This window comes from Aplidium turbinatum, chromosome 2 (genome assembly GCF_918807975.1).
Source record: "Aplidium turbinatum chromosome 2, kaAplTurb1.1, whole genome shotgun sequence".
In the NCBI taxonomy this organism is placed as follows: domain Eukaryota; kingdom Metazoa; phylum Chordata; class Ascidiacea; order Aplousobranchia; family Polyclinidae; genus Aplidium; species Aplidium turbinatum.
In genome coordinates this window covers 49,030,085-49,047,516 of record NC_137473.1, presented here as the reverse complement: position 1 = coordinate 49,047,516, position 17,432 = coordinate 49,030,085, and the positions used below count along the sequence as shown (strand labels likewise).

The 17,432-nt window shown below is 35.2% G+C and overlaps 1 protein-coding gene across 1 annotated transcript; it reads left to right on the top strand.

Annotated features, from left to right (window-relative positions):
• Positions 1-3,820: 3,820 nt before the first annotated feature.
• On the top strand, positions 3,821-7,599 carry LOC145765608 (uncharacterized). Its single transcript, XM_082577442.1, has 4 exons — positions 3,821-4,103; positions 4,719-4,766; positions 4,961-5,131; positions 7,260-7,599. Exons 1-4 carry the CDS (start codon positions 3,911-3,913, stop codon positions 7,364-7,366), a joined length of 519 nt encoding a protein of 172 aa, XP_082433568.1. The 5' UTR covers positions 3,821-3,910; the 3' UTR covers positions 7,367-7,599.
• Positions 7,600-17,432: the final 9,833 nt, after the last annotated feature.

The window sequence follows — 17,432 nt, the reverse complement described above, 5'->3', positions numbered from 1 at the left end:
ACCCAGTTTGTAAATGTATTTCCGTATTGGTAAATTGTGTTGAAATCACCGCGAAGTGCAGTCCATGGACATTGGACAGTCTAAAACCAAATGCTCGACAGTTTGTATGCTTTTTTTGCAATTTGAACAAATTGGTGTGTTTGAATGAACGATTGAATGAAAATGTGGGAGTAGAGTGATCGATGATATTGGCATTCTTAGTGTCAGTAAAGTCAGCAGACATCAGGCTGAACCAAAAGTCTATTTAGTTGTAAAAAATGAAGTTTTTTGTGTTTATTGCTAAAATACAGTAGAGATAAATTAGCCTATATAGCCTGTATGTTTTTCTGAACTTGTTATGATCTTATTTTGTTTTAGAATTTTAGAACAATTTTTGCAATAAATAGCCTACACTTAGAAAGTTTTTAACGACGAAAAAGAAATCATTTGACAATGCATTGAGAATCCAATATGGAGATAGGCCTAATAAGAATTATAATATGCCCCGATAGCTCGGTTGGTTAAGGTTAAGCGCCTGACTTTACGAACAAAAAAACTTCAACATCAAGCGGAGCTGGTTCGATTCTTTGGGGTGTGAGCTTGAGCAACGCATTTCAAGGACTGTTCTCCATTTAGTGGTACTTTGCAGATGGAAAAATACGCAGATAACACTTCAACAACAGGAAACTTCACTCTGTAAATCTCGGTGACCAGTAACGTTGGGCCCACGTCAGTGGTTAAAAGTCTATACAAGTATGCGAAACTGCCAGGATTAATTTCTCAAAGAAGCTTTCTCAGTCAATGAAGATTCCCTCAATCAATCAATCTTCCATCACTCTTTGTAACCAGTAACGAGTCTGAAGAAAAAAAAAAAGCACCAGCAGAGTTCAGTCGAAGCAAAATGTTTACGATACAATCGGCAACATAATAGTTTGAAGCATCAATAATATTGCAACATGTAACAATTACATTTTTCTTTGTGTTTTTTTAGGGGGGGTGACACATGACCAAGTGCTCTTCCTCATTCGCTACACAGCTACAAAATACTCTAACTGTTATACAAGAATTAAATTATAAACTGTGTCATATGGCAGAAGATACTTGTTTCTTTTCACATGCTTTCTTGACAAAAGAAGTTTGTTGCCATGGAATACTTGACATTTCGGTGTAAATAATTAATAAATGTCTTGACTTTTTCGATGACGAGACACGCCAGAAAAAAAAATCTTTTTCGAAAAATTAGATGTCTCTTTGAATGCAGGGTTTCCTAACAAAGGTGAATGAGCTACTCAACTAATCTCCTGCACGTAACAACTACGTCAAGCCTAAGCCTCACAAAAAAAAAACAGAGTATTTGGATTAATAGTAGACCTTCTTTTTCATTTTGTATTTTGTTTTACTTTTCTCCTTCAACGTTTCAATTGGAATTTGAAAAAAAGAAAAACGTATTTAGTTTTTCAAAGAAGAAAGTAGTGCACAGCTCGTTAGAAGTGAAAAAATAATATAAATAGATTGTAGGAAGTCTTTCACGTCGCAGTATACTTAATTTCTACAGGAGCATAACAAGACAGACTTTGAGCTTTTTTGCATAATATAGAATATCATTTCCGTAAAAAGGAATCATGGGTAGGCGTAGGCCTGGCTTAAGTAATAAAATATAACGTAGCCATACCAGGAGTAAGACAGGACATAACTAAATTTATCTAATGAATGTGGTAAGTAGCCTACGGTATATCTCCGGTTAGACGAAGTTTCAAAAAAGCTATTAGCACTATCCTGTTATGCCAAATTCCAGAAAGTTTACAAAAGTGTCGCTGTTTTGTCTCAATGTTTTAGCATTGGTGTGGTTCATTAGAAGAGTTTATGATTTTGTAGAAAATTGAGCAGTTAGCACGAAATAACATTTATATTTTGTACACAGTTTTGATTTTCGTTTTTCTTAATTGCTTTGATTTTTAAAATGATTTTTAAATGATTTTTTTTTTAACAAAAAATGTTTCTCCTTCTTCATGTTTTGTCCAATCTTCTTCAAATGTTCGGGAATTGTTCACAGCAACACGGGCATTCAAATAACGGAACAGTTTTTTTGAAATTCATTGTAGCCTACTACTCTTCTAATGAAAAAAAAGTGCAAATAGAAAAACCTTGTTTTAAAGTTGTATATTTTATGACGCAATATTTCTCGTAACAAATCAGTTAGAAAAAAATCTTCCCAGTTTTTTACCCATACGGCAATATAAGCTGCAAAAAAGTTTCAACTTGATGGTTTCACCTTATTTATGTTTTTAGGTTTTAAATATTTTTGTTTTAATTTTTTTTGTTTGGCTTCGAGTCTAACTAATTAGCTTATCTGTTATCATTTCATGAAACTTTTGCTTTTATCTAAGCTTAATAGAGCATTTCAAGATATTTTCAAAAACATATAGGCCTACAGTAAGTTGTTGGGGCTTCAACAACATCTTGTTTGATTTGGACGTATTTATCCGCACTATCAAAAAGTATTGCTAGCACTTGTTTTGTCGCCTTGCCTTAAAAAACTGTGTGTGCTGATTTAAAGTTTTTCCATAGTTTTTATTGAAAATTAATAGACTTTTTGCAATCTTTACAAAGAATTTCTCCCTTTTTTCATTTGTAGTCACTATTTCGATGTAATCACACTCTTGGCAAAACTGTGAGTGCTAATAAACTGCTGATTAACGTTTGCATTTCTAAGTTAAGGATCGATCAACAATCTGCTGTCTCAAAAGAATTAAGTTGAACATAGATAGCCTGACAAAAGTTTTAACTCTTTTACATGAAATTTTGAGTCAGAGAGCTAAGTCTGCGTGTGACGCCATTTTAAACTTCAAACGACGCACCAGGGTGTCGTAATGCACAGTTTGAGAATCATTGTAATACACAAAGCACAACCAATATTTCAATGTCGTAATTTATCAATCATGCTAATCAAAATCTTTTACGGACCCCCTAAAAAGCTTCGTGGACCCCAGGTTGAGAACAGCTGATTTACAGTGTTATTAAAAAATCTTTGCTTTATTGCGTCACAGAAAATTAAAATTGATTTGCCGTCTACACTCTACAGTCTACAACTCTACACAGTTAGATTCGTAGCTTCAAACATAGAACATGGAAATCTTTAAAAGAAGTTTACTTTGAAACGAAGCTACAGTAGTCAAATCAATTTTGTGTGGGGACATATATGATGCATTTATTGCATGTATGATGCAGTGCAATAACTGCAAACTACATTGCAGTGGTTTGTCAGGCTTTCGATTTCTTGTCGAATTTCTTTCGTGCTCGTAGCCCTGCTTTAAACTACAATTTCACATTGTTTGATTCACAAAAATTCTCTGCCAAAAATCCAATTTAGTAGCCCTGTAACTCCCTTTGGAAATTTGTCTGAAGAAATTAAATAGATTTCATAAAATCTAGGCATTGTTGTTTCTAAGATGATTTATTTGGCTGATTTAAAAAGTATCTGCTGTAAGACAATCTTTTATTACCTATTTGCATCTGATAGCCGTCTGTATCGAAACACCTTTAAAGTGACAGTCGACTTGATGTGTAGACAGACAAGATAGTGTTTGGAGTTGATGTTATAAAAAAAGAAAACAAAGTTTCAACTTAAGCCAAACCTTGGACACAACCTCAAAGCATTTTGAGACTGAGTATTTTCTGTAGAAAAAAAATCGATTTTTTTTCAGTGTTTTTTTAGGTGCTCTGTAAAATTTTAACAATTTTAATAGATTTTTCTCAAGACTCAACTAATTTATCAAGATAATTACTGTAAATTGTGAGAAAAAAATGAAACTGTTTAATTTTTGTCATTTGCAGATATACGTAGATTATATGTTGCTGAAATAAAAATCACATACTTAAACATTATTCCGTAATCACTTTAAAAGATTTCAATCTTTAACAAAATTTTGAGATGGAAACCAAAGGCTACAAATTTGTTGCATTTCTATCATTGCTGTCAATACAGTGTACGAAACATTGTTGCCAAGCTTCAGCTTTAAGAGTCAGCAACGAAATTTTTGACGACCCTCCACAGCTTATATCGAACCATCAAAACCATTATCCACACGGAATGAGCGGAAAAGGTTTTAAACCGGAATTATACGGTAAGCGGATAAGCACAATATTTAACCTTAAGACTTGACTGTGCTGTTTGATAAGATTTATAAGGAGCTGGTTAAGTATCATGTGATGAGATTTTCTTGCTTTTTCATCATTTCTTCTGACGTCACTTCCGGTAGGCCTACCGATCTTGAAAACTTCGTATGATATTAGAGCAGCCGTAACTACTGCACAATAATTTATCGTGGTCCATTACATTCCAGGAAAAAACGTCGACCTAATTTGTCACATCAAAGATTTGTTTGCTCAAGAAGTGATTTTCTCAAGCTAACATAAAAACTACTGTAGGCTATGACAAAAAGTAACGCCTAACAAATGCCTTTTGTTATGGATATTAACTGTTTGATATCTATTGACCGGGTCGATAGCTTAGAGTAAGACGTTTAGACTGACAGCCTTTGAATCGGCATTGATATTCTGTAGCCTATATTGTTGTTAGCGTTATATGAATATCACATTTGTTCGTCAAACAATGATTGTATTTTTATGTTTTAGCTTAACTGTAGTCTATTGTAAGCACAAATTAATCCACTTTGAGGTAGGCTATCTGTACCATTTTAAAGCATAGCTATAGAATAAACAAAATGTCTTCTTTGCAGACAATTTCTCAAACAAACAGGAATTGGATTCCGAGCTTTTTCATCAAAGTAAATGCATTTTGAATTTAAATTTTATTTAAAATGTGATACCTTTATTTCGTATGCATTTTGATTTATGACACATACGAGAGCCTGTAAAAATACTCTTTATTTTTTTGCTTTATTGTCATTTTTAAAGTTTACATAAGAGATGAAACTGAACGTAAAATACCATTATCATCTTATCATGAAACTCTATGCAGGAAATGTTCTATCTGATGACAGAATTCTTAAAGAAGCACTGAGAAATTACTTACAAACCCATCAAGTCGCTCAAAATACAATCTCTGGGTTGATACAACGAATAAAAAGTTATCCCAACAAATTTTCCTTCGACAACCCTGAAAAACACTTTTCAATACCGGAAGCTCGACGTAAGAAAAGTTTGAAAACTTCTTTTAATAATATTATCCCAAAAATTCTTAGCCCAGTGATTAAGCTCCTAACTCAAGATGAAGCGACGCTGGTTCAGCTCTCTGGGTTTGTGCTAGAGCAAAGCATTACAGAACTGCTCTCCCTTCAGCTGCACCCACAGTGAATGGTATAATTCTTCGGCAACAACATTTTACTGTGTCAATCTTGGTAACTGGCCCTGCGTTAGTAGTTTAAAGCCTTTACAATAATGAGAAACTGCCAGGAATCACCTATCAGAGACCTTGTCGGTCCAACTCCAAGGATAATGATTCAAAATCAAACCAATTGCATTTTTTGCGTTTTGAGTTTTTGGGACAATTGACACTACAACGTTTATCAAGAATTGTTTGAAATGATGTACACTGGCGTTTCAACAAGTTGAAACACATTTAAAATTTAATTCAGAATATCAGTTTTAATGTTCGCCTTTGTTAAATGCAAATTGCAAAATTTGAGACATTCAGTTGGCAACAGAATAATTTAAAACGATGTAACTTTATACGCTAATGTGAGCAGTGGGAATCGACAACGAAAATTAACTTTTGATATCATGTAGGGTACCACAAGCAAGCAAGACACAATAACGATTTAAGATTAAGCATTACAATGATAGATTACACATAAAAGTAAAATGGTTGGAACGTCTGGTTAATCTAATAAAAAAATAAAAAGTCCAAAAGTGAGTATTTTAATAGCACTGAAGACAAAAAAGAAACATAGTTTAAATTGTTTGCGTTACAATACTTAACCAATAAAGTTTCACAATACGTTGAAAAAAATTCTAGGTTTGCGCAAAAATAAAAATGTGCTAAACATTTACCAAACCATATTATTGCAGAAATGTATCAAAGTCTACTATGAATAAAAACACACAGTTGGTGGCCTTTTAATATTGAAAATGTCACCAGAAGTGAAATTTCAAATAGGTTTTGTATAATTTAACGAGATGAACTTTGTGTATGAATTTGTAACATAACATACAGGTGCAAGTTTTTTTTTTAATATTACCAATTTCAAAGTTCACACGTTTTTGGAGCATTTAAAACAGAACGAAGTTTTTTTTCAACTTCATATAAACAAAGCTATTTGAAAATATACAGACTGTTGACGTTGAAAACATGTTGTACTTATAGATACGGATATAGGTATATCCTTTTAAAATTCAGCTCATTGTAAGAGTATTTTCTCTAACTAACTATTTATAAATTTATTATAAACTGAACAATAATTTGAATTTACAAAGTTGATATTAAATGCTCTTTGTAGGCTACAGGAGTTATATTTTTAGGATAAAGCAACGATTTCTTTTTGAAGATTCAATTCAGCTAATAATTACATGGCAATAATCGATGTAAATTTAAAATTTCCAGACAGAATGTCTTGGTATTTTTATTGTTGGCTAGCTTATTTATCCTTTTCCACATGTACGGTATAATTTTTATTTGTAAATGATTCATTTAGCAACCATAATTGGTACAAGCTATGAATTTTTAAAAGGTTTGAAGGATGTGTGTAACCTGGATTGGACCCCTACACACGAAATTTTAAGTAGGGTAATTTTTTAAAATTATGTATAGGTCTGTGCCAATAAGCTACTACGGTATATTCATAAACTTTATTTTGCGTGTAATTTAAAATCGAATTTTTTTCTTCTTTTATTTTTGAGCAGGTGTTTTTTGAGCATGACACTGGTTTGTCATCGCTTGTACTTTCTTCTGGCGCATTACGCTCGGTGGTTATTGTAACTGTCATCAGCAGCGTAGGCTGACTTATGAACTCCAAACCCTTTGTGACGTATGTGACGTCACGACAGTTGAATCAATAACAAGGATAATATCATTTATTAACATTATTGATTGGATTGAGTTTTGAGTTTATAATGTTCCAACAGAGGGGGAGAGTGGTGTTCACAGGCCCCTCTGATAGTTGCGATGGGTAGAAATAAAACTTTTCTATCCTGACACTCACGCTATGAAAATAGTCTTCCTAACAAAAACATTACAAAAGCATAAGAAAGAAAAAATCAAGCTAAAGATGCGCTAAGATCAACAATTTTGAAGGTTGTTTACATTTATCGTATTTTGCTAGGTTCTCACGACGAAGGCAAGGAAGATCTTGAACGCATGGATAGGAATTACTACGGATGGATGGATTTTGGAAAGCGATCGATTGATGAAGACGATTACCTGGCTTAATTATTCAACTCCGTCCTGGCAAATTTAACGTCGCGGTGCAAAAACTGACATAGCCTAGTTACAACGCTACATGAAATATCACCTCTAAACAATAACAAGAAAAGTAAATGTAGGCTACGCAAAACTACAGTAGCTCATTGGTGCATATGATTTTTAATGAATTAAATGAAATATTGTACAAAGTTAATAAAGTGAGATTTTTGGTTCAGTTCTTTTTATATTGAGTGTCAATTATAAATATCACATGACAAGTATTTGAAAGGATGTAAACTGTTCACTTTTTGTCTTACTAAAACACTCGCTACTATGAAGGCTATAGTTTACAGAATTACAATGAAATATTTCTATAATTACAGATTACAGTACAGTAGTCCTCGCTTATTAAGCCCACGGTTAATAGGCCAACCGGCTTATTAAGCCCAATTTGGTCCGGAATTACTGAATGTATAGGAAGGGCAGAAAATCGTCCACCGCTTAACCTTACCAGTCATGGATTTTTTCTTCATTTTATTTTTTTAATTTTATTGAAATTTTAACTGACTGGAGTGCATTGAAAGAAAATTCAGAAAATTGTGTATGCTGCAAATTTCGCGGAACGCAGAAATGTTTTGTATCATATATAACCGGCTCGGTGGCTTAGTGGTTATTGCGCTCTCCTCTGAATCGGTAGACATGGGTTCGATACCCTGTCGGGTCGTACCAAAGACTTTTTAAAAATGGTACCGAATCTATTTTTTTTGCTTGGCACTGAGCAATGGAGTGGATTTGTGTGATGATGTGCTCCATTGCGCCTCTATATGGCTGCTGCATTGACACTGTCTGCTTTGTAAAACGCTGAGGAGCAACGCATTCTGCAATGGATACAGCGCTATATAAAAACAACATTATGACTATATGGGTGCGAAAATGGCAACTTATTAAGCCCAAAGTCGTCCCATCACGAAGTGAGCTAAGCGGGGACTACTGTAATTCAATCTAATCATTTTGTAATTCAATCAATCTAATCAATGGAATAGCCAAGTAAAACCAGACTACTGGGTTATTTCCTACTGCTTAGCTAAACCAATCAAACAGAACGCAATCACAAAGACGGCCTACTGCACAGTAGCCTATTAGAGTTTCAACAGTGGCATGGTGGTCGTGGAGAAAAATAAACTATTGCACACTACAGGCAAACATATGCCACTACATTATCACTTGTTCAACTAAATCTAAGGGATGGGCGTGATGCATTAATATGACAAGCTAAAACAAGTTGAAAAAATCAATTGGTACCGCATCAACTTTCCCTGCAATTCAAAGGTGTGGGAATAGAATATACATACATTATGCACAAGGTCAAAAGTTCAAACCAGCCATGTAAGCTAATGGTCATTTTGAAAATATAAATTACCTTGCATGCTTTAAATAGTTTAAAAGGAATACAAATAGAAAATGAACAAAGAAACACAAATGCAGTTGCAAAGACATGCCATGCCAATACCCTATCTAGCGTGTAGCTTGCCAAAATACGTCCAGGCTAACCTCAGATTAGTGGCTAATTTTGGTAGGTTATTTGGTATTAACGTCATAATGCATGCGCTTGTTTCAACGGGTTAATATTTATAAAAAAACTTATAGATGGGCAGAACGATTTTTGTACGCAGCTTAATGGTAGAAAAGTCGGGAAAAACTCTTTGTTTTTTAAAAATAAATGTCATGTAGTTTGTAGAATATGAAAACAAACCAAGTCCATTTATTTTTGGCATTCTTTATGATAAGAAAGTAAGGCAAATGGTTCTATTACTTTAACACTTCTAAAACTTGTTTTAGCAGGCTACTTTAGAGAAATATTCGCAAAACGTAAACTAAAAGCAACCGTTCAAACACGTACATTTTTCAAAGTTGACAATAATTAATTTGAGCACTATTTTCTAAAAACTTAAAATCTTAGAAAAACGTGAGGTAAAGTTTAAAACACCTTTACAGCATTTAGTTGCAAAGCTTTATTCACACTTAGCGCAATTTAATGCAGTGGTTCTCAAACGTTTTCAGCTTGCGGTCAGGGTATGGGATGAAATGGAAAGGAAGACGTTTTTTTTCCATCTTCCATCCTGAGATTTTCTTCCATTCCATCTCCATTCCATCTTAGAAATCTTCCATTCCATCTCAGAAATCTCTTCCATCTTTACATTTTGTGATCTCCGAGTTGAATATGCCACAAATAAACCTAAAAACCATAGGCTAAATTTAAGCTAAAAATTTAACAGCAGTATTTTCCTAAGGATTACGTACCGTTTGGTGTTAGAACTAGAAGCGTAGATTAATTCTATAAATACAGAAAGAAACAAAGCGTAGCAAAGTTAAAGAAACTGCAGGAGTAGTCTATGCATGGAGAAGATAAAAAAGTAAGGAAAATACTTGAGAAGCATCGCGGACAATTGGTGTAATAAAAGCACAAGTCAAACTCATCATCATCGGATGACATTACTTTTGTTCTGGTTGCAAATACTTTCAAACGTTTACTTTTGAGACATTTTTGTTTTGTTTTCTTCTGTTTTCTATCAACTTTGCCACTGTAGTTTTTCGTTTCGAAATGTACAAAAATCTATTTCGTTTAACTGCCTTCTCGAAACAAAACCCACGAGAATCTCCAAACATAGAATACAAGTGTCGTATGATAGAATGCTGTCAAACGTCAAGAAGTTTCCTCCTCTTGGGAGAAACGTTTATTGCTTGAATCGTTTATTGCTTTCTGATTGGTCAATTCTGCCTAACGAAAGTAGGTTTGACAATTTGCGTCAGACAACAGTCCCGTTGGTTTAACACGAAACGAAAATCGAATTAACTTATTTCAGCAAGCAACGTAATATTTTGCATGTCTTGATAAAGCGTTAGAAAGTTAATAATGGATTTGGAATGGAATGATGGAAGACTGTCTTCCATCCCATCAGCAAGATCTTCCATTCCTTTCCATCCTTCACATTTTCCATCCCAAAATCTGTCTTCCATTCCATCCCATCCCATTCCCTGCTTGCGGTAGCCTACAGCAATAAACAAAGCATTCGCGCATACATTGCTATGAAACAAAGTCGTTACAAAACAAAGCAATGTTATACAGCAATGGGTATGCCTATTGGTAAACGTAGCAACCCTTACTACATACATGGGAAAGGCAATTTGCAGATAGGCTTACTTGTAACCTACCCACAATACCATCAGTTATTTAACGGATAGTGTGCATTCAAGTCTAGCATGACTGCCAGCATGCCTATTTCAATATTGTAGGCTAATACGAATTGGATTACTTTCTAAAATTCAAAAAAAGTTTCTTGGTACACCTGAGAATTTCTTGTGGTAGCAGGCATGCCAGATTGCCAGTGCGCCACGGCACGCAGTTTGACATCAAATTAAACCAGGGGTTCTTAAACTTTTTTTTAACGCGGACCCCTCGAAAAAAATTTTGGTTTGCGTGGACCCCTTTTATGGCCTAGTCTGAGAAACTTTTTTGATCAGCATGAATTAGACATTTAATGCAATAAAATTAAAATGAATTGCCAACAAAATATATTTCTATTTGAATAAGGACCTTCTGATGATCCTCCTTTTAGGGTGAAACAAGCTGTCAAGGGTTTACAAAGTAGTAGCCTAACTACATTTGATTGGAGGTAACAAAATTTATGTTTTATTAAATTTAAGAAATAATAAAATTGCAATTGCTTGCAACTGATAAAATTTTGCAATGTTCAAGTAGTGGCAAAACCAACAATGTGGATACTGGATAGTGCCGTAATAAACGTAGGGTACGTAACAAAAAAAGTAGGCTACAATGCAATAACATTTATCTGGAAACGCCAAACTAGAAATCATCAGCGTTGTTTGAACTTAATCTCTTTTCTTTTGAAAAATTTATTTCAATTTTGAAATTATACACTACATTAAGATTTCCATTGGGCTTTCATGGACCCCCTAAAACTAGTCCGCGTATCCCTTGGGGGTCCACGGACCCCAGAACCCCTGAATTAAACAGTTCAACTGTTGGTATATAGGCTTGCCTGTCTCTTCATCGTTTGGAATTTTGTTGGTTCATACGATGATATACATTTTACACTAACCGACAAAAGTGCTTCAAACCATTTTGTGTCGGTATCAGTGGGCCATTTGCTATTATTTTTGTCCTTGAAGATTTTCATTAGGTTTGTTGGTCATAAAAATTGTCAATTTTGTAACATGTGTGGTCTAAATCTATAACTACTCTTATAAAAGATTAAGCCATTAGGCCTATTACTGATTTATGTGTTAATGTTAAACAAGTCATTTATGCTGATTGATGTGATAGAATGGATAGAGAAGAACTTTGGTTCTGAACACCTAAATGTTTTTTTTTTTTTTTTCATTATTAAATGCAAGAAATATGTTAAAACTCAAGAAAGTAAGCCATTATTGAATATTGAATGTATGTAATTTAATTAGATCGTTACAAGCAATCAATCAAACTGATTTTCGAGTGGTTCTATGCTAGAGTTTCTGCATCACCAAATCGGCGAAATTAAGTTGGTCAATATCTCGACCAGTAAATCAACGGAAGCCTATTTGCATTGATTCAACTTCTGCAGACAAAGAATCATTAGTAAGGACAACTGATGTTTCACCAGATGAACCTGACCACAATGTTCGCTATACGAGATCTGATATAGCTTGCTCAAGACCGTAGCCAGCAAAACATTTCGGAGGGAGGGAGGCAATTGCCCTCTTCGCCCTCCTGACTACGCCCTGAGCTTGCAGTGATTTTATCCATGGTCGAGACATAAAAAAAACAATTGAAAAAAGCACTCCTTGATGGGATATTTTAACATAGCAAGCTACATATGACAGGAAATTTATGTGCTATAAACAAAAGGTGCTAAAACAAGCGAGCGCTTTTGATACAACATATGCAACAATAACAATTTGAAAAAAACCATCATACGCAGAAATGAAGGTTCCATCATCAGGGTCCCTCCTCCCAGGAGCAAACGCCAACTGGGCATAGTGGAAAATTGACTGTATTTGAATTTCATTCTATTTGAATAAGAACTGAAGATGCTCATTACTATGTAGCGAAATATATATTCTTTTTAAACATGAGGCTGGTTGAACTTTATTTTAATTCTCAACTTATTTCGATGTGATCAAGTCAACCGCTTCTTGCTGACGGCGTGCCAGAGTTAGGTCTCGGTGTCTCAGATGACATTCACTTTATCAATTGTTATCTTCAACTGATTTCCCCAAAGGCTCAGCAATGACATGAAAGATTTGACCTTGAAAAACATCGAGTGCAACAGTTGATCTGGCCCTTGAAGTTGTAGCCTACATTTATTTGAAGTTATTGCATTTAATGCATGACCGATGGTCAAAGTGTTTTGTGGGCCGCACAAAATTCTTTGACGGGCCGCAGTTTCGTCACCTCTGTTCTAAGCCAAAGGTAAGGTAGAATTTTTCCTCTATTTAATGGATAAAGTATAGTAGGCTGCAGTCGTTGGTGATATAAATAGGGCATCTAAATAATAGCATCTGGACTGGAAACTCAGTGGGCAACATGAGGCCAAAAGTTGGTACAACAGTTGGCCAACAGTGGGCCAACAGCTAAGTAACTAACCCTGTTGGCCCACTGTTGGCCAACTGTTGTACCAACTGTTTGGCCTCATGTTGCCCACTGAGTTTCCAGTCCAGATGCTACTATTTAGAAGTCCATGGCATAGCTTACTATGTGGTATTTTTAGTTCCAGTGCTCTCGCCGAAAGGACAAGCTAACTACAATCATAATATTGATAGCCTTCGTGGCTGTAAGCGGAAAAAACCGAATTGTATCTACGCCTGTCCCGATGAGGACATTCTTGTGAGATATGATGGATTGTGGGAATCGTTGTTCTCGGAATTGAAAGCTCTTTTGAAAACTTTTTTCCTGGCAGTTTCGCATACTTGCAGAAGCTTTGAACCACTGACGCAGACTCCGCCACCGACTTTGACAAAGTTCCATATTATTGTTGGTGGAGAGCTTTCCTTAAAATGTGTTGCTTAAGCGAACATTTCGACAGTCGAAAGAGGGCTACTTGATCTTGTTCATTCGTTTATGAAATCGGCGGTCAAATCAACTGAGTTATTGGAGCCGACAATAGTTGGAGATTAAAAAAAGCGGAGCCCAGGCTCCAATCATCATCTATTTGGTCATAAAGAGAAATGGTTTAAAACCATTGAAAACAAAGGCAAAACGTCAGACAGTGTCGATATAATTGACAAATGTAGATATCACTGACACCATGCCAATTAGCACCCACGTGTTGCGCCTTCAAGACGTACAAAAAGTATGTTTAGTTCGGTTTCCTGCTGGTGGCTACGTTAAAATGTGTAAATGACCAAAATTTTGCTATTAGTTTTGTTACTTAAACATCTTACTTTAAATCATTTGTCAAGCAGTGTAACAGTTATTTCAATTGTGCTGATAATTCAAATTTAATAATCAAAGCAAATCCAGAAAAACAAAATGATTGAAACAACCTTCTCAAACTTCAGTGGTTCATTGGAATAGGAAGTTTAAAGAACAATACAACAAAACGTAATTACGATTTATCTCCATTGACAATCGGAAGTAGTTTTCTGACAGAAGAAAGCAAAAATCGTCTGATTAATGCAGAGCTTTCAAGCATCAGGCAAAAGAATTGCCATTTTTGCACACCTTCAGTGTTGTGTGACGTTTAAGAGACGTAAACAATGGAAACCCCTTTTCAAAAAGCATGAAAAAATTAGGACGTGACATTCAAGTAACAGACTTTAACTCAGCGGAGTTGATAGAGAAAACCCACACTGACAGCTTCGTTTCTACTCTGTTGTGACTGAAAGTCAATTAAGATTGCTTGAGAAACCGAGTGCAAAAGTGCTAGTCCTGTGGACAAGTACTGGTAGGCTACTTCATAAAATATTGCAGCACAAGGAATAGGCCTACTCTGGAGTTGTAATTGTAGGCTGTTGACAGAATATTCAAAAGGAGAAATTAAACTATTTATCAAGGAACTAGAATACATTTTTTCATAAATTGGCAAACCGTGAAACGAGTGTTCATATTTACAAGCTACAGGTGAAGTTATAGCTTACTAAACATAATAAACTACCGTACTTTTGCTCAGTTTCACTTACTCTGCGTTCCAGGGTTGCTAATTCGGAGAAGTTAGTTTATTCTTAAAGTTCAAAAATGATAGAAAACAAGTCTACCGAGTTCAACTTTATTATACCAGTGTTGCTAAAACTTGTAAATTTGTATTTGAACTGAGCTGCATCAGTGGCGGATTTAGGGCAAAATTTTAGGGGGCGCCAAAGAAGCATGGAACAACCTTTCATATAATTTTTGTTCTTTCATAGGTTCTTTCATATAATTTTTGAATTGAGGAACCTATTATTTTAAATCAGGTGATTAAAGGTCATTGTTACGCACACAATAAAAGGTTATTAGCGGTTAGTAGGTCTACATGCCGAGACTAAACATCACGCATTGTTTTACGTTAGTAAAATGAAAATTTACAAGTTAAAGTATAGGACAAAAAGGAAATTTGCATGCAGACATAAAAAAATAAATTGGAATTTTACGGGGCGCCGCGGCGCCATAGGTAAATCCGACCCTGAGCTGCATTTAATATTGTCATAAACTGCTCTAGCAGGGGTCAGAAGCGAACAGGCGTAGCTTCTCAGACAGCAAACCACTCTTTCACATTGATTTAACATCTAAAAATGTTGAATTAAGGTAAGAAACACTGATTTTTTAACTGAGTTGTTGGCCAATTGGTCTTATTTTTGATGTAAAAGCCATTTGTCAGAAACAAAATAGCCCAATACCGTTACGCTGATGCGCGCAACTTGGTTCAACCAGGGGCGGAGTGAACCAAAACACAATTATGTTAACCCTTACGAGGTTGGGCTCCCTGGAGTCTTGCTCAGTTTGGGGGGGGGGCTGTCGATTCTTCTTATGCTTTAGGAGTGATATCTCTGTTATTTTTTAAGGTACGGCTTCAAACTTTGGGATTCACTTTGTAAAATTATTCACGCTGAGCATATCCGAAAATTAAACCTATGTGAATTTTAGAACTGCTCATAGACGTTGAAATGTTGAGGTGACTTATGACTTTTGGATTATTTTGCGATTAAAGCAATTGTAGCGTGAGTTTACACATTATTTTTTGGTAGAGTAATGAAGAACATGCATTGCCATGTTGTGATTAAATTTTTTTTACATAATCTCAATTTGAATCTATATTTTTCATGCAAAATAATAACTTTTCCCACGCTCAAAATAAAGCTCGCTTCTTGACTAAAAGAACAATGCTTCATCAATTACATGCAGTAATGAGATTTCTGAACGCGTGTCACACCAATTTGGATTATGATCTTGTGACCTCGGTTCCAAGAACAGCAACTCCTACGCTTTATTAACAAATGTAGACCAGCTGAAGAAGCAGGGTGGCGTTTATCAAATACTATTATGTAATCCACGAAACGAATGGAAGATCATGCAACAAAAAAAGCGGTTTAAATGCAATGTATTGTAGTTGCAACAGCGTCTCTCAATGTAAGTTCAATGTGAACTCGGCTACATACAAGGCTAGTACTAGGAGTAAGATTACCCGATAAAGTCGATGATGCTTTACATAAACAGAAGTCAGAAAGAAATTCAAAATAAAACAGTTACGGTTCATTAATTAACAGAACGTCACAACGCTTTTCATCAAAAGGAAAATCTGTAATGCCTCGGGTCATTTTCTTGTGGATTCAATAAGCTCTCTAAGATTCATATGCCACACACTAAAATCCAAACAATATTTAGATTTATTCAAAGTAGTATTTATTATGCGTCAAATCATTGTGAACCTGGAGAAATACTTTACAAAGAATTAGCTGCCTTTTTTTTTTTGCCTAATGGGCGTTTATGCGATAAAAATGTCAGTTTGGCAGCAAAATATTGATAAGTATTTTGATTTGGTTACAGCAATACCGGACTGCAGCAATTGGCACAAGGCTCTTGCAGCAACGTTTTTCAACTTGATTCAATGGTAAAGCAACCTGTGTTCTGTCAGGTTATGTACACACAAATTCAGAAATATTTAAGAATATGCAATGAGGCACATTGAAATTACAAGTGGCTGCACATTTACAGTTCGATAATACGAGAAATTGAATACAACGCTAATACAATCATTTCGACGTGGATTCAACATTGCAAGACGATGTAAACATGCGCGGGTTTGCAATTAGATTACTTCTCTTCTGTCCTTGTTTGTATAAAAGTCATAAAATCAGTCGTTGTATCCGTGCTAAAATTCAGCTATGCTCAAACCGCATTATATTGATATTTTCTAAATAGAAAATGGATTTATAAAATATGAATACAATACTGTTTCAGCATATAAAAATGCTGAATTTTACATCGAGTATTACGATTAGTTTTATGACCCACTTTTTATACAAAAAAGGATAGATGATTTTGATAAGCAATCTAATTGCAAAACCGCACATGTTTACAAGTATTCAACGTCTTGATATGTTGAATCAACGTAAAAATAGCTATCTGTCTAATAAAAGCAAAAAAGGAAAATCTCTCATTGAGCTCCGCGTTTTATTTAGGCTGTGGTTGAAGCCAAAGTTTATAAAACCGCAATCATTCAAATAGTTTATTCTGCGCAAAAGCAAACTTGACATACTCGTATGGAATGTGCAGGGCATAAAGGCTTTTCACAGCATTGACATTGGCCACGGTTTTTTGGTAGTTTATTTTTTGTGGCTTTGGCACCTTCTCAATAAGCAAACGCAGTAGTTGTCCACCGTGGGGACTTCGCTTTGCACGTGAATGAACCAACCCATCCTTTGGTCGATGATATCGGTGCCACCCTTTGTGAAGTCGTAAAGCTTATACAAGCCTGGCTTCTTTTTGCCGTCATCCTTGGTAATCCCCAATAGAGGTTGCATGGTCGTCAACATCAACACATTCCGCATGCCAGAATTCTTCGTTTTTACTACATAAGAATGTAGGCTGAGATCAGCCTCACTCGTCTGCCAATAAATT